The sequence below is a fragment of the Octopus bimaculoides genome, chromosome 10 (genome assembly GCF_046866305.1).
Source record: "Octopus bimaculoides isolate indiv1 chromosome 10, ASM4686630v1, whole genome shotgun sequence".
Taxonomy (NCBI): Eukaryota; Metazoa; Mollusca; class Cephalopoda; order Octopoda; family Octopodidae; genus Octopus; species Octopus bimaculoides.
The window spans coordinates 65,858,933-65,885,911 of record NC_142937.1 but is presented as its reverse complement, the minus strand read 5'-3'; the positions used below and the strand labels follow the sequence as shown (position 1 = coordinate 65,885,911).

The 26,979-nt window shown below is 35.7% G+C and overlaps 1 protein-coding gene across 2 annotated transcripts in view; it reads left to right on the top strand.

Annotated features, from left to right (window-relative positions):
- The first annotated feature begins 142 nt into the window (after positions 1-142).
- Positions 143-26,979, top strand: part of LOC106879759 (selenocysteine-specific elongation factor) — a 32,473-nt gene continuing 5,636 nt past the window's right edge. Inside the window, exons 1-7 of one of the 2 annotated variants that reach the window (XM_014929444.3) lie at positions 285-422; positions 4,212-4,525; positions 9,041-9,210; positions 10,847-10,936; positions 13,516-13,701; positions 16,158-16,241; positions 22,360-23,044. In XM_014929444.3, coding sequence (XP_014784930.2) covers positions 9,061-9,210; positions 10,847-10,936; positions 13,516-13,701; positions 16,158-16,241; positions 22,360-23,044 — 1,195 coding nt within the window. In that variant the 5' untranslated portion in view covers positions 285-422; positions 4,212-4,525; positions 9,041-9,060. Of the gene's footprint in view, positions 423-4,211; positions 4,526-9,040; positions 9,211-10,846; positions 10,937-13,515; positions 13,702-16,157; positions 16,242-22,359; positions 23,045-26,979 lie in introns of both variants that reach the window. The other variant, XM_014929443.3, reaches the window with a different exon arrangement.

Genomic DNA, 26,979 nt, shown 5'->3' with positions numbered 1-26,979 from the left:
ATGACAGTAGTTATAATTGCGGATATTTTACATGAAATAAATTAACGGGTTGATGAGGAAGTTTGAGTTTCGAAACCGGACCGGAAGAAGATATTTTTAGTATTTTTTTTCTTCACTTCCTGTTTGTAATTTTTTCTACAAGATGTCTGTTCGCACGTTCAACTTCAATGTTGGTGTGTTGGGGCACGTGGACAGTGGCAAAACAAGTCTGTCGAAAATATTAAGTACGACAGCCAGCACTGCTTGCTTTGATAAAAATCCCCAGAGTAAAGAGCGTGGAATTACTTTAGATTTGGGTTTCTCTTCTGCTGTTGTCGATATTCCCTCACACCTTGCTGAATTGACTTCTAAATATGAGCGGCTTCAGTTTACTTTTGTTGACTGCCCAGGTCACGCTTCTCTCATTCGCACCATTATTGGCGGTAATTGAACGATTGAATATTTTTAACTTTTCATATTTTTTTAAAAAATGTACATGTATAACCAAATATACGGGGTTATATCCTTTCAAGACATTTGGATATAGTTGCATAACCCATGTGTTGGTTCTCGAGTAATTTAACTTGTTGAATTAGCTTATAGTAAACCCTATTTCAAGTCACTAATTCATTCTTATTTTGATATTGGAGTAGTCATTTTTTTCTTCTCTTTAGTCGTATTTTGGGTTTGATTATCTTATTTAATTATGAGATTTGAAAAGCATTTTGAAAACAACTATACTTCTATACTTAAACTATAAGCTAAATAAAAGTTAAAGCAGCGCGGACCCGAACGCGCAGTCGCGCGTCCGCGCTAGCTAGTCTTGAGTGGTCGATCCTAACCCTAACCCTATCCCTAACCCGCGTGTGCAAATGAATACGTGTTTAGGGTTAGGGTTAGGATTGACCACTCACGACTAGCTAGCGCGGACGCGCGACTGCGCGTTCGGGTCCGCGCTGCTTTAGTACCATTAATAAACAACGAAAATATTGAATGACTAATCTTATGATGTTTATATCTCAATACGATTGTCAAGTTAAATTGTAAGACGTTTCTCAGTGAAAAAAAGAAAATGAAAAAGCTCTTTTGGAAAAGTAAAAAATACGATTATTTAATTGAAAGTTTTTTCAGAAGAGTAATGTATGAATATAGATGTATTACTGGCCCGACATGGGTTAGACATAATGACATATATAGTCAAAATAAATTTCGACAAGTTACAATTTCCTGGCTATCGTTTCATTTCAATACGCCGACAGCCAAGTTATTTATGGTAATCTTCAAGTTTAGGAGATAAAAAAAAAATAAATAAAAATATTCAAGGGAAGTAACTGAATGTCTTACCAGTATTATCCGTACATCTCTGTTTATAAATAAATCACACGTGATTTGATTGACGTTAGGGTTAGGGTTAGGGTGTGATTTATTTATAAACAGCTAGAAGAAAACGGATAATACTGGTAAGTCGTTCAGTTATTTCCCTTGAATATTTTTAAAAATTTTTTTATCCCCCTAAACTTGAAGATTACCGTTATTTATATAAATACTGCACAGTTATTGACTTCAATTTGAATGGCGCCGCTTTAACCAAAAATTTCCCCTTAACAATCTGTAAATTTGCTGAATACGTTTTTAAGTATGTCCTTCGTCATCTCCAGTACAAAACGAAAGCTACCTTATATTAAACAATTGAAGTAAGGGAAATAACACGCTACCAATTAAACAACAAATCTCAGTTTCAAAAATTGTTTAACCTGTCAGTGTTAACAGTTAGTGGTGTTTCACATATCTCACACCAGACTCTAGTTCTTGAGAAATTTGTAACTGCCCAGCAGATATCACAGTGTTTATAACACAGCAGAATATTAATATGAGATTTGGAAACAACCAAATAAATGGTGTCTAGAAAGTTCTTTTGATGCCTTGTGTCCATACGTATTGTAGTATTTTTGGTGGTAATTTTTTTAGCAAGAGATTGGGTGGAATTTTAGTTTTAAGCACCTCTCAATTTTTTTTTTTAAATTTTCATTAAATTTTTGCGAATTTGTGTTCTATAGACGGAAATTCATCCTATTATGAAAAAAAGAATTGTGTTCTGTACATGGGAATTCATACAATTATGGAAAGAAAGAAATTGTCTCATTTAAGAGCGATTTAATTGGTGTTTTTAACACATCTCACGACCAACTGATACCTTCCTCGTTTCTTTGTCACTCTGGCATGTATCAATGTTTTTTTAATATTTTTCTCCCCATAAACACATTTAATGGCATGATGCACCCAAGGGTGACCCATTTCTAGGATCTAAGCAAAAAATCCTGGACTACTCATATTTTAAACTAATTTAAAAACAAAAATTCGGATAAGATTGGTGGTGGTGGTGGGGAATTAAAAAGTAAAAATACAAAAAATTTCATTATCATATGAATTCCCATCTGTAGAACAGAAATTTTCTGAAGATTCCCAAAAATTAAAAAAGTTATAAGGGTGATTAAACCAGAATTCTGCCAAAAGTTGTTTGTTACAATATATTTTGTGAGATTACTTCTATAACACATACAACCTATATCTTAAACACAACAGCTATAACTATTGTGTGATTGATTAACACCCATTTTCCATTTTCCATTTTGAAAGAAGAACCAAGAGGAAAATTATCCAAATATTTATGCATCTCATTATTAAAAAAAAATATATATATCTATTAAGTACAATGATGACTGTGATTAAGTTTGTTTTGCAATCTTACAGCTCTAAATTCGTTCCTGTCTACCATAGCCATAGCTTGTGAATAACTGTGCAGAAGTCATTTGTGTGTGTGTGTGTGTGTGTGTGTTTATATCAGCTAGAAGTAAATAGGGGTATGTGTGAACAGAAATACCCTGTGGTGTTTGTCCAAGTTAATTCCTGTTATGCTAATGTCCACTTTGCAACAAAGTAAAAAGGAATTTGGTTGATATAATTTATTAAAATTCATGTGTCTAAGCATGGCTACTGTCCAGTAACTGAAACCAGTAAAAGAATACAAGAATTGATGCAAGGAAATTCTGTGACATCATTGCTAACCAACCATATATCATGTGATGTATAAACTTCAAGATGTAACTGGATTAGTCTTGAATGTATTGTTAATGGTGCATAAATTGTCAGTTTCTGTTTTGGACAGATACAAAATATTAATTCATATTTTTTACATTTTTTTAACACAATTTACAATGCATTATCTTATTTATATTTTGCATTATGATGTAATTATTTCCATTAATGCATTACATATAATTATTTTAAGTGTCCAGAATGTTCTTTTTATATAAATGTCATATCAGGGATCCAGAAAGTAAACTATCTCACTTGTTCATTGTACCAAATTATTTCCTCAATTTTCTTTTAGATAGTCTCAATTTCTTTTTACAAAGTGACCAACTGCCACTGAGCAACCAGTTGCATGTTAGCACATTATTTACTAGGTAAACAAAAAGGGTTATCTTAATCATATGTCTGAGGGCACCAATTAGGAAGTAAGTCTGATTTATTTTTAACTAAAGATTTAGATTTTATATATATATATATATATATATATATATATATATATATATATCATAAGGTTTTTAAACTTTTAAATTTTCATATTCAAAAGAGACAGAGACTTCAAATTCGATATATCGATTTATTCACCACTCTATGTTAACATTTCTGTGCCAAACTTATCCAGTGACTGGTCCATTGGATTTAGACGTTTGGCACTTCTTCAGGAGTGGTTACCTTTCGAACAAAACACGAAAAAACACATACATAACTATTATTAGGTCTTTAGGATATCGTTAGCTTTCGTCTTTGTTATATATATATATATATATATATATATATAGTATATTAGCTATATCACTTAGAACATTTCCATTTAATTTTATATCTTGGAAGATCAAGGTTGAAGTACACCAGCCGTACATTCCCTTCACACACACTTTAAACAAATAAAATGTAACCTGGATTTTATATACATTCAGGCTAAAACTCCATGCTAAGCTAAAACATCATTTTACTGTTCATATTTTTATATAAGTGAAAGGGATGATTTTGTCTCAGATAAATTAGAGTCAACTAATCAAATCAAAAGCCAGTTTAATGACTACTATCATTATTCTAGTTGTCTGCAAGTCCCTGTTCCATTCCAGATAATTTTTTTAAACTATTCATCTATCTACACCCATTTTTTTTCTTCTACATTTTAGTATTTTTGGAAAATTGCTTATCACAAGAAAATCACCTCTAGGCATGTTATCCTGTAGTTCATTTCATGAAGTGACAAGAACCATTTCAGTCAGCTAAAATCAGTGCCTGGAATTCTTTAGTAAAAGATATGTTTGATTTTGCGAGTTATTGGATAACTAAAATATTCTCTCTAGCAGTATCCTGGATAAGAAAACAATTACAAGCTGGGAACATTTCTGTCATTTTGTATCCTATCATAAAAATTTTGGAAAACAAGTGTTTATTATAGCACTGATATTGAAATCTTGTTGTAGCTGAGTCTGTAACTTGGCAGGTGAGTTGGCAGTTAAACATCTTGTATAATGTTTTATTAGATTGTGCTAAGGATTTCTTAACTGTTACATCTAATTGAAGGAGGTGAAGCAGCTTTGACTTGGCTTGGTCTAGTAGCTTGTAATGAGGCCATGCCAGGTAAAGTTTTTTGGTTTTTATGTACAGATTGATTCTGTGATGCTAAATGAAAGATTAGAAATATGTTATCACTCTTCTTGAAGAGATGCAGATGATAAAGTCTTGTAAACTATATTACATAAGAACATAATGATAATAAACGTAAACGTTGACTTTTGAATATTATCTACTATCATTATAAAAGTATGAAAGTATTTGTCCTGGTGTTTAATTGGTAGAATATCAAATCAGAGTTGATTCTTTCTCTTTTATTCTTTTACTTGTTTCAGTCATTTGACTGTGGCCATGCTGGAGCACCACCTTTTAGTTGAGCAAATCGACCCCAGGACTTATTCTTTGTAAGCCTAGTACTTATTCTATCGGTCTCTTTTTGCCGAACTGCTTAGTTATGGGGGACGTAAACACACTCAGAATTGGATGTCAAGTGATGTTGGAGGGGATGGGGAGGACAGACAGACACACACACACACATATATACATATATACAACGGGCTTCTTTCAGTTTCTGTCTACCAAATCCACTCACAAGGCTTTGGTTGGCCCGAGGCTATAGAAGACATTTGCCCAAGGTGCCATGCAGTGGGACTGAACCCAGAACCATGTGGTTGGTAAGCAAGCTACTTACCACACAGCCACTCTTGCGCCTATTATTGAAAGAAGTTTTTCAAAATCTTCATAACAAATCTGGTTAAACTGTCAAATCCAAAATCCCTCATATCAACAAGATGGGGGCTGAATTTAACGTCAGCCAAACATTTATGTGGTGGGTCTGCTTACATTTGTATTCCATCTCAATGATATTCACTGCCCGAATACTTAAGGTAGTCATCTACCAGTCAAAGGTCCAACTTATTGGGTTCAACCTTTTCTTACCATATTTCTATTAATATACACTACCTTTGTTTCAGTTACTGTTGAAAATAAGGAAGTTAAAATAATTCTGCCTTTATTAAAATGATATTTAACCCTTTTGTTACCATATTTCTGTTGAGATGCTCTGTGTTTCTTTCAATTAATTTTAAATATAAGAAAGAATTTAGGAAAATAACTTAGTTATCATTAAGCTAGTGTTAGGAACGTAAATTGTGACTAAAATTTGGTGGAAGACTTTAATTCAGAATCTTTGAGAACAAGACATTTGTACTACAGAGCCAGAGGCAGTTTCAGGCTGGTCGGTATCAAAAGGGTTAAGGTGGGAAGCTGGCTGAATCGTTGGCATCTCAGGCAAAATGCCACTAAGCATTTTGTCATCATCATCATCATCGTTTAACGTCCGCTTTCCATGCTAGCATGGGTTGGACGATTTGACTGAGGACTGGTGAAACCGGATGGCAACACCAGGCTCCAATCTGATTTGGCAGAGTTTCTACAGCTGGATGCCCTTCCTAACGCCAACCACTCAGAGAGTGTAGTGGGTGCTTTTACGTGTCACCTGCACGAAGGCCAGTCAGGCGGTACTGGCAACAGCCACGCTCAAAATGGTGTGTTTTATGTGCCACCCGCACAAGAGCCAGTCCAGGGGCACTGGCAACGATCTCGCTCGAAAATCCTTACACATGTCACAGGCACAAGTGCCAGAAAGACGACGCTGGGTGCATTCAAATTCCACTGAGGTTGACTTTGCCTTTCATCTTTTTGAGGTTGATGAAATATGTACCAGTAGAGCCCTCCTTTGGTCAGTTGCTGACCATGGGTTATATCCTTGCTGTTTTCAGCTCAGCTGGAGCTGAAAACAGGTGTTTCAGGTGGCTAAACAGACCTATACATGAGTGACAGTCTGTCACATAGAGCACATTTGTATACAGTCTTAATGTCCATTGGAGTCACTGTGCTCCTTTTGATGGGCTCACACATACTGTTGTGCTTATTAACCTCTTTTCCCCTGACTTGTGGTGTTCATTCAAGGTGCTCCTCCATGTTGGCCGGATAGCTGCAAGGCTCTCCCAGGTCTCTGAGTTAATGACAAACCAGTAGAGCCCCAGGGTCAATATGATTGACTACCCACTCTCCCAAAATTTCAGGCCTTGTGCCTATAGTAGAAAGGATTATGAAAATGGTATTTGGAACAAAATTGTTATGGAAAGTTTTTACTTTAGGTCACTTTAAAAGAAGTTTGTATCATAGAACCAAGGTCAGTCTCAAGTGAGTTGATATCAAGAAGGTTAAACGGGCTAAGATTTATTATCTAGCATTATATACTTTTCTATGTTTTTCCATTCTGTGTAGATGCCATTTTCACAAGATCAAGCTTTAAAATCAGAAGAATTTTTACAGCTTTATTTTACTTATCTTTCTTTCATTTGATTCCTCTTTTTCTCCATGCTGGTATGTTGTCATGTATTTAAATCGTATCAAGCCTAACATTTTTTGCTGCTGTTTTTTGTAACTTCATCATGAATCTTTCTTGGTTTATGTCTTCTAAGGATATCTCCACCAGTTACTTACTGCTCAACACCAAGTATTCTTTCACATTATACAGTAGGATTAACATCCCTCTTGTCTACCTTAATTTTAACATCAATTTAACATTGCTCATGTCTACATTAACATTTTGATGTCAGTTTTTTCATTTTGTTATTGGTAGTTCAACTGTGGACTCTCAACCTCTCAATAATTTTTTTCTTTGATCTTTTATATTGTGTTTCTAGATTTGATTTTATATATTAAGAAAGAAATTGTTAATTATTATCTTGGATGAGAGGGAAATGGGGTTTGTTTACTAAGGAAAACTACATTGGTGATCTAAGGTAGCTTGGCGTATGGCTGTCTCTCATTTAACTACCAAGCAATATACTGTGATAGACTAATAGCAAATGCCTTAGGTTGTTATGAACAGTGGGATTGCCAATGGTGTAGTTTGCAGTGTCTGTGTTTTCCCTGTACAATTTGGGACAGAACACTTTTCTTGGTTATTTTCACTACAGCTGGAAAGCCACCTCATGAGTGTGATGTAAGGTCTTTATGAATAAAGGTTGTTTCTGCTCTGTAGACAGGGAATTTAAGGTAGTCTAGACCATGAGAATGAAGCTGTCTCCATATTGATAAGAGTAGGAGAAGTAAGGTGTGGTGGTGGTGGTGGGGGAGGGTATACCAGCTAGACATTTGTAAATAATCTGTAGTAATTAAATTGATATAGCATTAATAAACATATCAAAAATTATGATCATGCTAACATAAGTATAATAATTATCTGTGGAGGCGCAATGGCCCAGTGGTTAGGGCAGCGGACTCGCAGTCATAGGATCGCGGTTTCGATTCCCAAACCGGGCGTTGTGAATGTTTATTGAGCGAAAACACCTAAAGCTCCACGAGGCTCTGGCAGGGGATGGTGGTGAACCCTGCTGTACTCTTCCACCACAACTTTCTCTCACTCTTCCTGTTTCTGTTGTGCCTGTAATTCAAAGGGTCAGCCTTGTCACACTGTGTCACGCTGAATATCCCCAAAAACTACGTTACGGGTACATGTGTCTGTGGAGTGCTCAGCCACTTGCACGTTAATTTCATGAGCAGGCTGTTCCGTTGATCGGATCAACTGGAACCCTAGACGTCGTAAGCGACGGAGTACCAGCATAATAATTATCTATAATAATCAATGTGAAATTCTGTCTGTCTGGGATGCCTGTATTTCAGCCTACATTTGCTCTACATAGACATATACCGTTTTGGAATCAGGATAATCCTGGGATTAAAAATCTGTCCTTCATTTGGTTCTTGAACATCCTGCATTAGGATCTGATTTAAAAGCATTTGGGTTTGCTATTTCCAGCAGGTAAAGCTTGGCTGATTCATGCCATCTTGGTTGGTGTCTGTCTGATGACGTCAGAGATCAAGTGGAGAGATAAATGACATTCATTTCATTAATTTTACCTCAAGACAAGTACTTTGGGACATATTGGCCAACAGTTGGAATTCAACTTGGGTCTAATGATTGCATTACAGAATTAATTCTCATCCGTCCTTAACCTCTGATCAAACCCCACTAGGGCATATAGTCATTGTAAATAGTCATGCTGTTTGACACTCTTTAGTTTTGGGCCACAGGCACAATTAGCCCTCCACAGTAGCTAACTTAAAAGTCTGCATGGAGTGTGGCTTTTAAGCTAGTTTGTAGTAAATGAATATGACACTAATACCAGTAATATACTGAGCTGAAATTCAATTCACAAAGACCAAACATAAACAGTAGAGTTGGTACAGTGTATAAAATGCTGAGCCAAATGATTTACTGTGCTTTGTTTTCTCAATCTCATTTACAAATTCAGTTATTTATATAAGCACCAGACTTGATTAAATTACCACAAAGTCCCCATTCTGATGTTGCTCAAAGAAGAATAGATATTCTTTTAATTATTTAATATTTTGTTTTTCCATTCATTAGGTGCCCAGATTATTGACCTTATGATTTTGGTTGTTGACATCACTAAAGGAATTCAAACTCAAACTGCTGAGTGTCTTGTTGTTGGAGAGATTGCCTGTGAGAAAATGGTGGTTGTACTTAATAAGACAGATTTGTTGCCACCGGCTAAAAAGGCTGCTACAATTGAAAAAGTAAGTTTCATTTCAGACCGTCATAAACGAAGGTCATAAACAAACTTCCTGACATCTTAATTTTTCCCTCTTAGCTTCATGTGTTCATTATTTTATTTTACTCTCTCCGTTCATGATTCTAAATATTCCATTCCACAAGGATGTTTTTTCCATTGACTGTTAAGACATCCACCCTATGGTTATGAATGACCATAGGATTGCACCTAGAAAGTTACCCACCATGGCACAAATCTGGGCAAAGTTTATGGAAGACAAGCAGTTGCCCATGCATACTGGCCTCCCCTCTCCACACCATTGATGTTATCCAAAGGAAAGGCTAAAGTCAATACAGCTTGGCACCAGTGACATCACAACTCATTTCTACAGATGAGTGAACTGGAGCCACATGAGATAAAGTGTCTTGCTCAAGAACACAGCCGCTCTGGGAATGGAACTCACTACCTCATGATTGTGAGCCTGATGCTCTAACCACTGGGTCATGCACCTTCCATTGACTGCATTCTCTATGATATTTTAGGTTTGGCTTGTGTGCAACTATCTCTGCCAGTGTGATTTAGTCAGAATAGTAGCCATTTCAAGACTCTTCTAACTGCTGCTATGAACTGAAAAGGTTGGCTCATAATCACTATGAAATTCACCATCATTTAAGTTGAATAAGCAGAATTCTGGTTTAAGCACCCCATATAACCTCTCATAAGGTTTCTAATTTTTAGAATTTTCAGAAAATTTTTGCAAAGTTGTGTTCTACACATAGGAATTCATATAATTATGGAGAAAAAAAATATTTTTCTGTTTTAATATTTTTCAAACCTCATCTGCCCCATGAATCCTAAAAGTTCTGCTCTTTTTCGAATTTTTTTTTAAAATCAGAGTTTAAAATACAGAAAAACCCAATTTTTTTTTTTGCTTAAATCTCAATGCATCTCCATTCCATTAAATGTATTTATGGGAAGAAAAATATTGAAAAACATTAATATATGTCAGAGTGACAAAGAGACAAGAAAGGTATGAGGTGATCATGAGATGTACGAAAAATAACAGCTAAATTGCTTTTAAATCACATGCAAAAAATTTTTTTGCATAATTGTATGAATTCCTGTGTGCAGAAGACAAATTTGCAAAAGCTTTCTGCTCTTGAATAGTTATATGAATTAATGTGCATGCATTAATGCAAGCCACTATTGACTTGCATATATTAATGCTCCTACTCATTTTAGTTTCTGTTTTGTATTATTCACCCAGAGTTTTTATTCCTCAATTCATTCCAATGGTAAAGGTAAAGATTCCATCTCAAATCATTCTGACTCATGAGGGCTGGTTTCTCAGTTTCCTTGGCGTATAGATTCCTGACCACGATGGGACACCACACCATCGCGGGATTACTCATTTCTGCCAACTGAGTGAACTGGAGCAACGTGAAATTAAGTGTTTTGCTTAAGAACACAATGCGTTGCCTGGTTCAAGAATCAAAACCACAATCTTGTGATCATGTTTCTAACACCTTGACCACTAAGTCAGGCACCTCCATGCTCACTCCAATGATTGATACTTAAAAGTGAGTGATGGTATATTTCATATAATAGGACTGCTTTATCCTATTTACTACTCTAAAATTTGAAATGTTTAATATTTACAGATGACAAAGCGATTACTGAAAACCTTGGAGTCTACAAAGTTTGCTAAAGCCCCAATAATTGCAGTGTCTGCTAATCCAGGAGGAACTGAGGTTGGTACCATTATTCATACTTTTGCATTCTGACATTGGTTTGGATTAACTGGGTTAGTGTTTGTTTGAGTTCTTAGCAGATCTCTTTATAACCATTATGCTATTTTGTCAACTTGAGTTACTATTTTCTTTCTTTTTTTTTTTTTGCTTGCTCCATCTTTCTTTTATTTTATCCTTCGTTTATGTTCAGGAAGTTTATCAAAATCCACTGGGCTACTCTATCCTTGAAGGCCTAACTACTATAAGTTATTTTTTCAAAGCTACAATGGAAATGACAAAGGAGCATAATTAGCATAATTTGCTTTATGAGTTCAAGAAAGGCAACAATGCAATGGAAAGTGCGAAGAATATTAGTGCAGTATATGGGGATCAGACAATAAGCATAAGCCAGTGTCAACAGTGGTTTCAGAAATTCTGAGCCAGAAACTACAGCCTAGAGGATGAGTCTCATCCTGGAAGATCTGTAGAGCTCAATGAGGACATCCTGCAAACCCTAGTGGAACAAAATCTTATTGTATCTATTGAAGAACTAGCAGAGAAGCTTGGATTTGGTCATTCAACCATTCATTGATACCTGCGTGCCATCGGAAAATCCAGCAAATTGGGTCAGTGGGTTCCTCTCAAACTTTCCGAGTCTAATCGCGTGCAGAGAGTGAATGTGTGCTCTTCTTTGCTGTCATGTCATATGAATTAACCTGTTTTTGGACCAAATGCAGTGGGTTGGGAAAGGAGAAACACTGGCACTCCAAGCTAAAGAAGGTCTTCACCCATGTAAGGTGTTGTTATCTATTTGGTGGGATATGAAAGGTTTAGTCCACTTTGAACTTTTAAACCCAAACCAAACGATAACAAAGGAGATCTGCTGTGAGCAGCTTGGGCAGCTTCAGTCAGAGCTGGAAGAAAAATGACTGTCTTTGGTTTCAAGATGAAAGGTGTTCTTCCATCAGGCGAGGATGACATTCCAAAGGCTAGAACAATTTGAATGGGAAACAATGTCTTGCCCACCATATTCGCTGGACATTGCCCCATCTGATTATGATTTATTCTAGTCTTCAAAATCATTTGGACGGGAAAAATATGAATTCTGTAGACGAGATCAGAAGAGTAATGGAGGAGTATTTTTCATCATGGACTGGTGAATTTTGGAAGAGGGGCCTTGCAAGTCTACCAGATAGATGGAAGAGCATTGTAAAAAATGAAGGAGAGTATATTTTAGATTAAAAAAAGAACTTTGTTATCTTAATTTTGAAAAATAAAAGAAGTATAAAAAAAACTGCATTATTTATGGGATGACCCAATAATATTGGTTTCAAATTTTTATGCAAAGTCATCAATTTCAGTAGGCGGGGTTAAGTTTATCCCTGGTACTTATTTTATCGACCCTGAAAGCATGAAAGGCAAAGTTAATCTTGGTGGAATTTGAACTTGGAATGTAAAGACACATGAAATGCTATTAGGCATTTTGCCCTGTATGCTAATGATTCTACCAGCCTATAACAGAATAATATTTGTAAGATTTTGCCTGCTTATAGTTGTTCAGTAGAAGTACCATAACATTATTTAACTTTTAGGTGGCCTGAATTTACTGTAGAAGTTCAATACCCAGTTCTTTCACTTCACTATTTATCGGATGTGTAATGAAGAGACAATCAGCTGTGGTCACACTGTATGAAGGCAGTTTTTGGTAGTGAGTGGCTCCACGAATTGAATTATATTTTATTTTCTGTTCATAGTGACTTAATAAGGGATACACAGCATTGCTTCCTTAGAAATAAATTAACATATGTCAGGTACAGGTGTGGCTCTGTGGTAAGAAGTTTGCTTCCCCAGCACATGGTTCCAGGTTCAATCCCACTGCATGGCACATTGGGCAAGTGTCTTCTGCCTCAGGCTGACTAGCCTTGTGAGTAGATGTGGTAGATGGAAACTGAAAGAAGCCCATCTTATGTGTGTGTATGTGTGTGTGCCTTTGTATTTGTCCCTAACACTGATTGACAACCAGCGATGGTGTATTTACTTCCCCATAACTTAGAAGTTTGGCCAGAGAGACTGATAGAATAAGTACCAGGCTGAAAAAGAAAAGAAGTACTGATGTTGATTTGTTCAACAAAAATCCTTCAAGGCAGTGTCTCAGCATGGCTGTAGTCTAATGACTGAAACAAGTAAAAGATAAAAGATATAAATCAGTAAAAAAGCTTGTGTTGTTACTCATCTTGCTAGAAATAGCAAGCAACTTCTGAAAATACATACTTGTTTCTTGGTAAAGTAAGAACCGACTGGACAGTATACTTGTGTCATCATCGTTTAACGTCCGTTTTCCATGCTAGCATGGGTTGGACGATTTGACTGTGGACTGGTGAAACCAGATGGCTACTCCAGGCTTCAATTTGATATAGCCACCTGGTCTACCAGTCCTCAGTTAAATCGTCCAACCCATGCTGGTATGTATATATATATATATATATATATATAAAATCAATAAAGTGATATTCTTGAATGAAAGTACATGTAAAATTTGAAGAAAACAAGCAAGAAGATTATTATTTGTTGAATTTGTGGCCCTTGTTTTATCCCATCAGACTGGAGATACTTCAAAATCAGAGGGAATTGTGGAGTTGCTGGAAACCCTAAAGAAATACACTTATATACCAGAGCGAAACCTTACTGGACCCTTTATTTTTTCTGTTGACCATTGCTTTTCAATTCGAGGACAAGGAACTGTGATGACTGGTACAGTACTCAATGGCAGTGTCTCTATTAATGAGGTTAGTACATAATATTTTTATCATGAGAAAGTCCTCACACGTTAGGAATTTGAGGAGTTGTTATTTATATGGCTTGTGAAGTTATATTCATTATGTTAATATAATGTGTGTATTGTCTGTGTCTGAGGAAGTGCATTTTACTGGAACATAATTTATTGAGTCTGGAAACCACTGAAACTTGCAACTGCATCAATTGTAAGTTGACATTATCTCCCTTATCCTTCTGAGCAGTATGTCTCTTTCTCTGTTGCTCTAACATGTGCATACAGGAAATAAACTGGATATGGGTAACTGGAATAATTACAGGAATAGTGTGGAATAGTGGTACTATTTATATTTTGCTTTTTCTGTGGTGGTGGGAAGTGTTTTGCTAACCACATAGCAACATATGAAGACAACATAAATGTAGTTATGTTGATCGTGGGTAGGAAATGAATGGAAACTTTTTGCAAGTGAAGAACTTAATTAGCACATTTCATAGCTAGCTTTTAGAAAATATAGAGAGGGTAAATCTATTTGACCATATGTTTCTTTTGATAATAATATAGATAGGTTACAATAACCATTTACACTTTGTTAACAGCAGTTGTAGCTTGAGCTGTAATTGCTTACACCTTTTTACCATTCAAGATATAAAACAGGAATAGCTTAAACTGCATTGAATACCCAACTATCTTGGTGCCTTTTGATCTGGTGAATACTTCTGAAGTTCAAGAAATTGATTGATATTTGATAATATAATGATCTGAATAATTATATTTCTTAAAGAGTTTACTACCATATTGGTTCCTTTATCTTGAGGGTACACTCGAACATGTCTTCATCATCTCTGTCTTTTCCCAATGTAGAAACCATGTATATCCCTTAGAGCAGTAGTTCTCAACCATAGTGGTTCATAGAAGATTTTCTTCTTAAAATTTGTGTACAAGAAATTGGTTATGCTTCTACAATACAAAAAATATTTTAACAGTTTTTTTGTACAATTCCTAATAACATTTAATTATAAAATTATGAGATTTTCTTTTAAGCATCAAACTTGTATGGGTGTCCAGTAGAGTAAAACAGGAATCAAAGGGGTCCACAGGCAAAAAAGGGTTGAGAACCACTGCCCTAGAGCAAGACACCTGTTACTGTCCCTCTCTCAGACTTTAATTGTTCATCTCCTGGCATAAAACCACTACCCTCACTTCTCTATGTGGAGGCGCATGGCTTAGTGGTTAGGGTGTTGAACTCCTGACCGTAAGATGGTGGTTTAGATTCCTAGACTGGGCAACGCATTGTGTTCTTCAGCAAAGCATTTCATTTCATGCTGCTCCAGTCTCCACTCTGGTGGCAAAAATGAGTAATCCTATGATGCACCAGTGTCCTGTCCAGGTGGGGAATATATATGCCATGAAGCCAGAAAACCGGCCCTTGTGAGTCAGTATGACTCATGAAGGTAACTTTTTGTTTTTTGCCCTCAATTCTGCACAATCCTCAGTTGAGGAGTCTTGTCTTGTGAGTTACTTGGTGACCTCACTGGTGCTGGTGCCATATAAAAAGCACCCAGTACATTGTAAAGTGGTTGGCATTAGGAAGGACATCCAACCATAGAAACCATACCAAAGTAGATAAAGGAGTTTGTTACAATCTTCTGACTCACCAGCTCTTCTCAAATCTTTCAACCCTTGTCTGCATGCAAAACAGACATTAAATGGTGATGGTTATAATTGTGGGACCTCCAATGTTGCAATACAATTTGAAATGACAGTTATTTCAGTTTGAACTAACTTGATCTTTGAATCTTCTATGAAGTACATGGTCATGAGCTCTGTTCCCTTGGGCAAATTTGGTTGAGTAATTTGCATTACATTTGTAACAGAATTCTATGTTGATAACGGTGAGATTTAATGATATGTGTAAGATATTCCATTTAGAAATGAAAGACTAGTCTCCATGTTCTCCACAATAAAGAAATTCATATCCATATCATGCTTGGCTGTTAAATGCAAATATGCCCTGATACTGGCTACATTTGTGATTTGTGTAGTGCCTTTATTGTGTATTTCTCATATGAAGACAAAAGGCTGCAGTTGGCTGTATCTCTAGAATAATATGCAGAGACTGCACACAAACAAACATACACACCATCAGGTTTATTTTATTACTACATGTATCAGTTTAATTTTGTATACTGTAGTTTATTTCACTTTCTATCTTCCTCCTTTTCTGAAAATAGGGTGCCTATACCAGAAGAATCATGTATATATCAACATGCATTGGTCCAAGACAACAGACATTGTAAATGTATTCTGTTTATTTAGATCACCTTTGATAGAGAGTAAAAATAAAATAGAAAAGCTTAGAATATAAATATATGCAACAGCTGATATGATGATCCAAATGCATCTACTTTCATCTTGAGGAATTGAATATCTAATTATTTGTTTGCAATCTTCCTATTTGTATATTTTCAGACCATTGAAATCCCATCTCTGAAAGTGACCAAGAATGTTAAATCTATGCAAATGTTTCATTTACCTGTTGAGAAAGTTGTTCAGGTCAGTGAAGAATAAATGTATCAATGTTATTTAATCATCATTGAGTAAACCTATAATGAAAGGCATTCACACTCAACAATCCCACCGTCTTTTTCTATGCCTAATATGTTCTTTAACATGTTAGTGCTATGTCTCTCCCATGTTTCTCACTGTAAGGCTTTATGTCATAGTAATTCCTTTTTCCATTTTCTTTGCTTCATTTTTCTTCCTTTTTATCTTTGTTAACTGAATTCACTGTTATGTGTGTGTGTGTATATATATATATATAATCTCGTCAGTAATATATATATATACTGGCATTAGGAAGGGCATCCAGCTGTAGAAACTCTGCCAAATCAGGTTGGAGCCATCTGGTTCACCGGTCCTCAGTCAAATCGTCCAACCCATGCTAGCATGGAAAGCGGACGTTAAACGATGATGATGATGAGATGTATGAAAAGCTAAGCGCTTTATGGATGTAAAACCCTGGGTAATCCAATGAACCAGCTAAACTGTTTCTCTAAATATATATATTCAACTTTTTTGTCATTTCCTTGTTAAGTTTTCTTACCATTATTTCTTTCTTAGTTATCCCCCACCCTCTTGTCCAACCAATGATGACTAAACTCTGCGCAAATATGAAGTATGTCCTTCAAGTATGTCTAGCTCCATTGTTAATCCTTTGTTGAGCCAACAGCTAGGACATACACTGTTTTAAGAGTGTTCTGAGGTAATTCTAATCCTATCAATATTAAAAAGTATTTTTAAAAAATGTTAAATGTTACACTGAAGCCACAATGGATTTTGCCACAATTGTTATGATTTTTAGTTAGCAACTTCAGAAGAAATATAAGGAATGGCATCAGGACTGTTTGGGAAACTGTCAAAGGTATTTAACATTGTATACAGAGAACGTGCTGAATGTTCAACAATGGTTATTCACTCAAATTCAGGAAACTTTGTTAGTTCATTAAAAATCGATGGCCCAAGTTGTTTTCGGAGAGTAGCCATCTGGGCCTTTTGGGCTCATGTTGACAACTGCACTGTTTAATACTTTCCTCATTTGTGTGACCATGCTGCTATACATATGAATGAAATGGAGGTCACTAGAAGTGAACCTTTTCAATGTCAGAGAAATGCAATGTACCAATAAGTTCACAACTGAATAGTTCATTGAACTACATTAGTCTGATGATAGTGTTTTCAGTGTTCACACTTCATAAGAACTATAAGCCACCATAGCAGCCATTACATTTTATGGAAAAAAATGGGCCTGATAGTTAACTGCCACAAGCAGATCATTTGTGAATGGTACACTATTCCCCACCCACCCACACCTGCTTATTCACTTTCTCAGTACAACAGTAACAAGAAGCTATATCTTCCTTTCTAATTCCCATACTTAAGCAATATCATTTCTAGTGAATGCTCAACTTCTATCTACTGGCCAATCTGTATTTCCACTCTTCTGTTTAGGTGTTAGTCATGGACTTCATACATTGAAACAGTGGAAATCTTTCACATCCAATGTCTGTTGAAGATCTTTTTACTCACCTGTTTTAAAAAGAATTATGCACATTCAAATCTAGCAACACCAGCAGCATTGAATCCACCCCAAATCATCTTCTATAATCAACTGTCTTGGATCTTTTTTAAAACGGGGGCCACATTTTTCATTAACGAAACACTTTGAAACTTGGAACACTGGTAGAATGTGTCATATAAAACATCTTTTTCTCTTAGTCTTCTTTAAAAAAAAAGAAATCCCTAACTTATTCCATGTTAAAGTTGTCGTATTTCTGTAATTTCAACCAATCACTGACGTCCATTCAGCCGATATACATTAAGTGCCGACTACATAAACAAACGATTCTGAAACAATTCTATCGGTGATAGGGTTAGGGTTAAGGCTAGGGTAAAACAGCAAATTTAAAAAGAAAAAAGCAAAACGAAGCTATGGAAATTAAATACGCTTTACATCGCTTAATCAGCCAAAGGGAGTAAATGTAAACAACTGAATACTTGTCAGTGATTGGTTGAAATTATCGAAATAAGACAATTTTTTACATGAAATAAATTCGAATACAAAAATATTTTTCTGTTCTATAACACAAAATAGATAAGTATACAAAGTTTGAAAGTCTTTCGGTACCAAAAACACTATGTAAAACATTAATGAAAAATGTGGCCCCCGTTTTAAAAAAGATCCACTGTCTTTTCTACTTATTCAACTGAATTGTGCAATTTGTTTTTCTAATTTACTCTTTCAGTCATTTTCTTTCCTTTAGGAGTTTTCTTACCTCTTTGTCTCTCTTAGTTTTTTCCCTCTTGTTGCAACCAATGATGACTAAACTCTGCGCAAATATGAAGTATGCTCATCAACTATGTCTGGCTTCAATGAGCCAACAGCTGGGACATACAGTGTCTTGTGAGTGCTCTGAGGTAATGCTGCAACATATTCCCTATACTTTTACCAAAGGCGAAACAATGTTATTATTTCTTAGTGAACTCATTAGAAAAGATAATAGTTCTGGTTTATCTTTTCAGTATTTTGTTTTGCAGCACAATACCAAGTATGTATGTTGTGTGTGTGATAAGTGAATGAACAGTTTTCCACTACTACTCTTGTTCTTTAAATCAAATTTCTGTGTTAAAAATTGTACTATTGTAAATAGTTTTCTTTTTACACTTCCTCATTAATTGGTTCTGATCAGTTTGCAGCAATATTGCCACAAAGAAAATTTACTCTAGTTGTCAGTTTTTTTTTTTTTAATGTTTTTGAAGAGAATCAAGATTTTGTTAGAGAGAAGCATGTATTGAATGATATTAATGCATTTACCCTCATGGGTTCCACAATGGAAAGGAGATGTTCATTGAAGAGAACAAGCAAAAAGATCAATCTCCAAACAGTTTTCTACTTGTCACTAAATGATATTGACACATTTGTTCCCAATTTGTGTAGTTTTTTGACGTGTCTCTAATTTTCCTTTGTATCCTTTATTCATCTAATAGTACTCACTCACTCATTAGATATTTCTTCCATTTATTTTCTCATGGTGTTAATCTCTCTCTTTTAATCAAACTCAAAAGTAGCCCGTCCTCTACATGGTCATTTAGTATGCTAAAAATAGCAGGCACCATGTAGTGGGTATATTCTAAGGCCTATAGCATAACCAAACTGTCACATTAACAATTTCACCTCTGATATGTATTTTTTTCTTCAAATTATGCTAGTATCTCTGAAAAATTGCATTTTATTAAAAAATATTCATTTAACAACTTCTAGAAGGGCAATTTTCTGCTGGTCACTAAGTAATATTTGATTTCTAATTTGTGTAATTTTTCTAACTTCTCATTTCCCTTTGTATATCTGGAAAAATTCATTTTTTTAAAAAATATTCATTTAACAAATTCCAGAAGGAATAGTTCTCAAAAGCAATTTTTTTTTATGACTTAATTGCAACTTTCACTTTTAAAATGGAAACAAAGTTGAGGCATATGACTTCGCCAAAATTCCTCTCCTCCACTTCCAAAAATGTTTTCACAACAAATTCTGATATAATCATAATCTACATCATCTGAAAGATATTTCATTAAAAACTATTCATTTTTCATTTATGAAGAAACAAAGTTGGAGCCAATACTTTAGTTCAAAGAAAAATGAGACAAATTTGGTACAATTGACTTAAATTCAAACCATTTTTCTTCTTCAGTTTCCTATTTCTTCAAAAACACCCAACAAATGTAAAATGAGCCTGGAATCAATATAATTTGGTTGATGCTGGATTAGACTTATAATCTAGTAAAATGTCATTACTGATATGTGTGTAGAAAGTAGCATGATGAAGTGTTTGAGAGAGAATGTGAGAGAAGAGACAAAGAGGGGACTCTATCTCACAGTGTTTAAAAATGCTATCTCACATTGAAATTTTCAATAATAAATGAATCATGAAAATCACATTTTGATTAAAAAAATATCAAAATTTAAATTTGTAGACAGTGTCAACTTAATTACTTTAAGTAAAAATTACATATTCCCAATTAACTAATAAACAACTTTCTTCATTATAGCATAGATGCATGGGAGAAAGTGGGTCCAAAAATGGCCCAGCAGAGAGTAATTTTTGAAGTTGACAGCTCTCTATGTGGTTCAAAGCATGATTAATGATATAAAGGTGGGGAAGGCAGCTTGATCATCAGAGATAACCAATTAGTTGTCGAAACTATCTGGTGTGGTTGGTCATACACTAAGCACATGCCTTATCAGTTAGGAAATACAAAGAGATGTTGTATCATTGCAAACTGATACAAGGGCAAAAGAGATATGCTGGATAGTCAACTATAGATTTATCAAATTGGACCAGGATATGGGAGATACTGGAAAGAGTTATAGCTTGCTCTTCTCTCTGGCTAGGTAACCAAGTCTCTCCTTTACAGCAACACACCTGTTTCTGTCCTCTTTCTTGTTATCTCTCTATTTCTCTCTTTCCTCTCTCCCATTCTCTCTTCCTCTCTCCTCTCCTCTCACTCACTAACTAACCAACCATGTACCTCCTCTATAGCAAGACACCTGTTTCTGCCTCTGTGTCTCTCTGTCACACTCTAACCTTTCATCATCTGACACAAGATCATCTCCTGCAATGCCCACCTCCCTCTCAAAATTCTTTGTCTTGCAAGTTGGTGACCTTACCAGTGCTGGTGCCATGTAAAAAGCATCCAGTCCACACTGTGAAGTGGTTGGCATTTAGAAGGACATCCAACTATAAAAACTATACCAAAATTGACCTTGTCTGTGCTGGTGCCATGTAAAAATCATTCAGTCCACTCTACAGGATGGTTGGGGTTAGGAAGGGCATCCAGTGTAAAAACCATACTAAAACAGACATGGTAGTCTGGTGTATGGAAGACAGATGTTAAATAACAATGATGATTAGGAAGAGCATTAGATTAAATACAATATAGTTTGGATTTGTTCTGAGGCAAAGTCTGCCAATATCTTTTCTTGATGCAGCAACTGTAAAAGTACTGAGCTTGGAGTAATCCACTCACTTTGATTGGAAAAAGCTTTTGGGTTCCATGTTCTGTAGTCATTAGGATTGGTGACTTAGCCATGAATTCTGTGAGGAATTTAGCTTCCAAGACTCAGTTATCAGACCCCTTCTGTTTATTGTTATATTCTCCAGCCATAATATAATTTTAAGACTGGCATTTTGTTAGGACGTCATTTAACAGAAAAAATTCCATGCTTGGAATCAAGGTATCCTCAAAATAAATCTAGCCAAGACTACAGCTTTAGTCCACAAGAAGGAAGAGAGAGAACTAGAGCCATTGTAGAAGCGACCATCTGGCATACCCAGTGCAAACTATGGATCCATAAGAGGTGCAAGCTGACAGAACAAGAAGACTTTATATGTGAAATAAATTCTTTCATACGCTCAGAAAGCTTCATAGAAGTAGTTGATCATCATCATCATCGTTTAACGTCTGCTTTCCATGCCGGCATGGGTTCGATGATTTGACTGAGGACTGGTGAACCAGATGGCTGCACCAGGCTCCAATCTGATCTGGTAGAGTTTCTACAGCTGGATGCCCTTCCTAATGCCAACCACTCTGAGAGTGTAGTGGGTGCTTTTACGTGCCACTGGCATGAGAGCCAGTCAGGTGGTACTGGCAACGGCCACGCTCAAATGGTGCTTTTTACATGCTACCTGCACAGGAGATAATTTTGTTAATTAGCTAACCTAATCGACTGGCAGTGAGTGTTCTGAAAGCATAATTGTAAGAATAAAAGTTGAGTGAAAAAAATGTTTAGAGCTATTCTGCTACAAAAATTAAAAAGTACAAATGATCCCTCTAGGTTAGTAGTAATTCCCAGTAAGAACTGACTCAGACTCTGGTGACTCACCCAACCTATGACAGCATGGAAAAGCAGATTTAAAATGATGATGATGATAGCAATGAAAAGTATTAAGAAATAATTAAAAGGCTAAAATTCTGTTATCTTTAATTTATTCCTCTCTTGATTTCTGACTTTGTAAGCTCAATGCTGCCTAAGGCCATGGAAATTCTAGCTGTTAATGTTTTGTAACTCTTGAAAGTTTGTATTGCCTATATTTTAATATTTCATCTTATTTTGTAGGGTGACCGGGCTGGTATTTGTGTGACACAGTTTGATCCTAAACACCTTGAGCGTGGCCTTGTGTGTTCTCCAGGTTCCTTACCTACTATTTATGCTGGAATAATCTTTGTAAAGAAGACCCCTTACTACAAAGGAACCGTATCCACTAATGCCAAGTTCCATATAACCATGGGTCATGAAACTATCATGGCCCATGTCACATTTTTTGGCACTGAAAGTGCTTCTGAACAAGATACTACTTTAGATCTTTCAAAAGAATATAATTACCAAGAAGAATTATTAGAAAAGCAACCCCACCAGACCAATCTCTGCCAATATGCTCTCTTGGAATTTGAAAAACCCATTACTTGTTTGGCATCCTGTCTAGTGATTGGCTCCAAACTCGACAGTGATATCAATGCCAATGTGTGCCGGATTGCATTCCATGGACAGCTATTAACTTATTACACTGACTCAAAGTACAAAGAGAATAAACTATCAGAACTGAAGATATTTAAAATCAAGTCCAGGGAAGGTAGGGTCGAACGAGTTACTGATGCTCATTCACTAATTGGCAAGGATTTATTCAAGAAAGAAACAAATATACAAGCCTTTGCCAACCTCAAAGTAACATTATCAAGTGGTGAGAATGGAATTATTGAGGGCAGTTTTGGTCAAAGTGGCAAAGTAAAAATCCGTATTCCAAGTAAGTAAACCTTCTTTTCCTTAAATATATTCTTTAAAATGACAGCCTCATATTTCCAAATATCACCAACACATTTCTTAAGACTAATTGAGGATAAAGAAATTGTTTATACCATTCTTCAACAATTATTGAACAGATAAAGATAAAATGGTTGAGAGTACAGAGCAAATAGTGAAAGGCAACTAGTCTGAGGGATTTACACTATTTCACTGTCAGCTCTACTGTCTTTAAAAATATGGCTACTTGTGTTTTTAATGTACTGTACAATTTAGTAAATATAGCAGAAAGGCTAAGCTCAGCATTCATCTATTGAGACTTAAGCACCAAAGTATATCTCAGTTTTATTGAATTATCTTCTTTCTCTTCTACTTTTTCACTGTAATTACGGGAGGAGTGAGTCAGTAGTTTATCAAGGGGAGCTACAGTGCCAACTCTGCGATACTAGCCCCAATTCATGAATTAAGAAGCTATCAGTCAATTCATCTTGGCCATCATTGTTTGATGTAAAATATTATCTTTTAATTTTTGTCTTCCCCATACATGCAAGTTGCTGTCCTTCATTGCTGCCTTCTGAGATCAATCTTGACCCCTTCCCATACTTTCCTCTGCTACAGGCTCCTTCCAGATGGCACTCCTTTATCTAATTATCATCCTTCACATTATCACATCTCCATACTCATGTAGAATTATTTCTTGTTCAAATTAACAAGGGAAAGAGTAATACTAAAGGTTTATTTTTAAGATGGTGCAAAAACTCTGAAACAAGATATCATTATTTACAAATCACTTTAACAAAAGGAATGGCAATTCAGGCAATATCTTTTTATATTCCTCTCAGTCTATATTACTGGTATTGCCATCACATGAATGAAAAGTAAAATCATACTTAAAATTTCAACTCAGTTTCTCATCTAAGTTTTTTGTTTTTGAAGACAAGAGGTAAGTTCTAAGAACATTACCAACATAAATTCAGACTAGGAATCGAATTTGGATTTGAATTTCATTTTACTAACAGTTTTAAAAGATTTCATCATTTGCCACATATTTCCATATTAATAATTTCTTACATCAGCACATATTCCTATATTGGAGTAAATAGTGATACTTAAAGAAAGTAATATAGTTGAGAATAACAAAAATCCATGTGTGAAAATGATTTCTTGATATCTTTTGAAATTCTTACTCTTAGTATATGTATTTAAACTGATTATATCCGGCCAAAATATTCTATCTGTTTTATGTTCAGACCAGCCAGTTCAGGCCTTTCACAACAACCCTACAAAGTCAATCCCAAAATAAACAATTAATTGAAAACAATGTGAATAAATAAACAATACATTTGACAGAATAGTCTGAATGCTAAAGAGTTAAATTCTCAGTTTGTTAATTCTTTCTCTGGGTGTTGGAATAAAATTTTAGGATTGGATTGTTTAGAAGACCTTCATCTGTGGGGCTTGTATCTTGCATGCTACTTGTTTTTCCACATGAGAAAAGAGATTAGGGAGTCATCTTGACCCTTTCATTATTGTTGTTTGTGTTATCATAGAAAATGTTGGTAGATTTAAAAATCTCATCAAAATTTCATTAAGATATTCATTGTCCTGGTGCCACATAAAAAGCACCCTGTACACTGTGTGAAGTGGTTGGCATTAGGAAGGGCATCTAGCTATAGAAACTATGCCAGAACAGACAATGGAGCTTGGTGCGGCCCCCTTGCATTACCAGCTCTGGTCAAATCGTCCAACCCATGGTAGCATGGAAAACGAGTGTTAAATGATGATGGTGATCTAAATTAAGAATCTATTCCTGGCTGAATGGTAAGTTTGAAATAGCCTCAGTAGGGTTTTTTTTTTCTATTAAACCTGAATAATATATTTTACCTGTTATTTATCTTTGAATGTTCAATGATAAAGTAAGAATAGGAACCATGTATGATTTGGGGAATATATAATGTGTTGGCTGAAGAGGCTCTCATGCCTAGAATAATTTCTAAGTATGGTTCTGACTCAAGTTGGTCTCCTTAATACTTCAGAGTAGTGAGAATTAGCATAATATCATAATCTTGTCAAACTTACCATTCCATGCTGGCATGGGTTGAACGGTTTGGCAGGGCCCAATGAACTAGAGGACTGTCTTCAGCTGCAGTGTCTGCTTTGGTGTAGTTTCTACGGCTGTATACTCTTCCTAATATCAACCACTTTATAGAGTGCGCTCTTTTTTTACTCATGTCTCTAAAACTTGTGAGTTCACCAATTAACTTAGAAGACATAGAATTCGAAAGAAAGTGATTGCATGGGAGAGGGGAGATAACTCCTAGCATTAAGGTGGGGTTGAAATATGAACAAATTCTGCTCTCATGATTACAGTAGCTGAGTACTACCATAGCTAGAGGAATGGAAGGATGCATTCTAGGAAGATGAGAGGTGATAAAGGGTTAGAGATAGGCTTGGTGGGATCAGATCAAGAGCAGAGACAGGACGTAGTGAGTATATAGATATAAGCAATTCTTTTAGGACTTCCAATGTGACCAATGGATCTTCTTGAGCACATTGAATCATCAATCATCTTTGTCCTTTGTCATCTTTTCCAAGAGACTCAGTCTTAAGATCAGCCGTCTCTGCTTCATCCCATGTCTTCCTTGGTTTCCCTCTCTCTTCTGCAAGTTCAATTCACATTTAAGCAATCAACAGTTCTTTATACAGCTGTTTTTATCCATACTCATTACATGACCATACCGCTTATGCCCAATTTTTCTCTCAACACATTTTCAGTTTGTCATACATTGCACTTCCTACAGGGCATAATAGCTTCATTACTTTCTGGTCTTCACATATCCTCTGCATTCAAGGCTCACATCTCATTACCATGTATGTAACATTGCTGTTTGTATACAAGCATCATACAATTTACCTTTCACTCTGACCAGAGAGTCCTTTTGTAACCAACAGAGGCAATAACTCTCAAGACTTTCTCCATCCTGTTCTTATTTTAGTAATCATATACTATCTCCAGGGAACCATCTGGGCTTTTGAGAAAATCTATTTCTTGTGTGTTCTTAGTGTTTATTGCTCCTATGCATCTGTCACATACAAAGTCTACTTTTCTCCTTTAACCTTCTCATGATTTCACTGCATTTCTTGTGGGTCCCTAGCTTGCACTGGGTACACTGTGTGGAATTTCTAACCACTTCTTTCCTTCACATCAACCAGAGCTATTTTCATGAAAGGATTAGTGGTTTGTCTGTTTTCTTGCATACTGGAACTTTCGGTCTTTACTAAGCTTAAAGCCCTTTGATTCCAGGTTTTGCTTCTACTCTTCGAATTTCATTTCTAATTCTACTACAGAGTCTGCTATAAGATCAAAGTTCTTAGGATATAGTAGTTCCCAGGGGCAACTAGTATTAAATTCCTCTGTTACAGCCTGGAGGATTATGACTGAGAGAGGATTGTAAACTGAATCCTGGTGAACTCCTGAATGCACATTATAGTCATTGTTGTACTTGTTAACTCTTACATTACGGACAGTACCCCTGTACATGGCTTGTAGGGCTCTCAGAAGACATTTAATCTTCCCCTAACTTCCTCAGAGACCACCACATCACCAGATTCTGTCAAAGGCAGGGCTTATTTTTAACTAAATACTTCTGCAGTTAATCTTTAAAATCAAACTGCATCTCATCTAATCTAATTCTCTTCCTAATTAAATGGGCTATAACTTTTGCTGTAACTTTCATGACCTGGCCCAGTAGCTTGATATCTTTGTAATTCTCTCTTAGTCATCCTTATCCTTGTAACACTTGACTACCATCAATTGTTGGGGTATGTGTGCTAGGTTATCATATTATCCTATGTATGTGTCGACAACTAGAATTAATCATCTGGTTGCACAGAAATGGCAACAAGTCTATAAAAAAAGTATCTGGCTCCTCACAATAC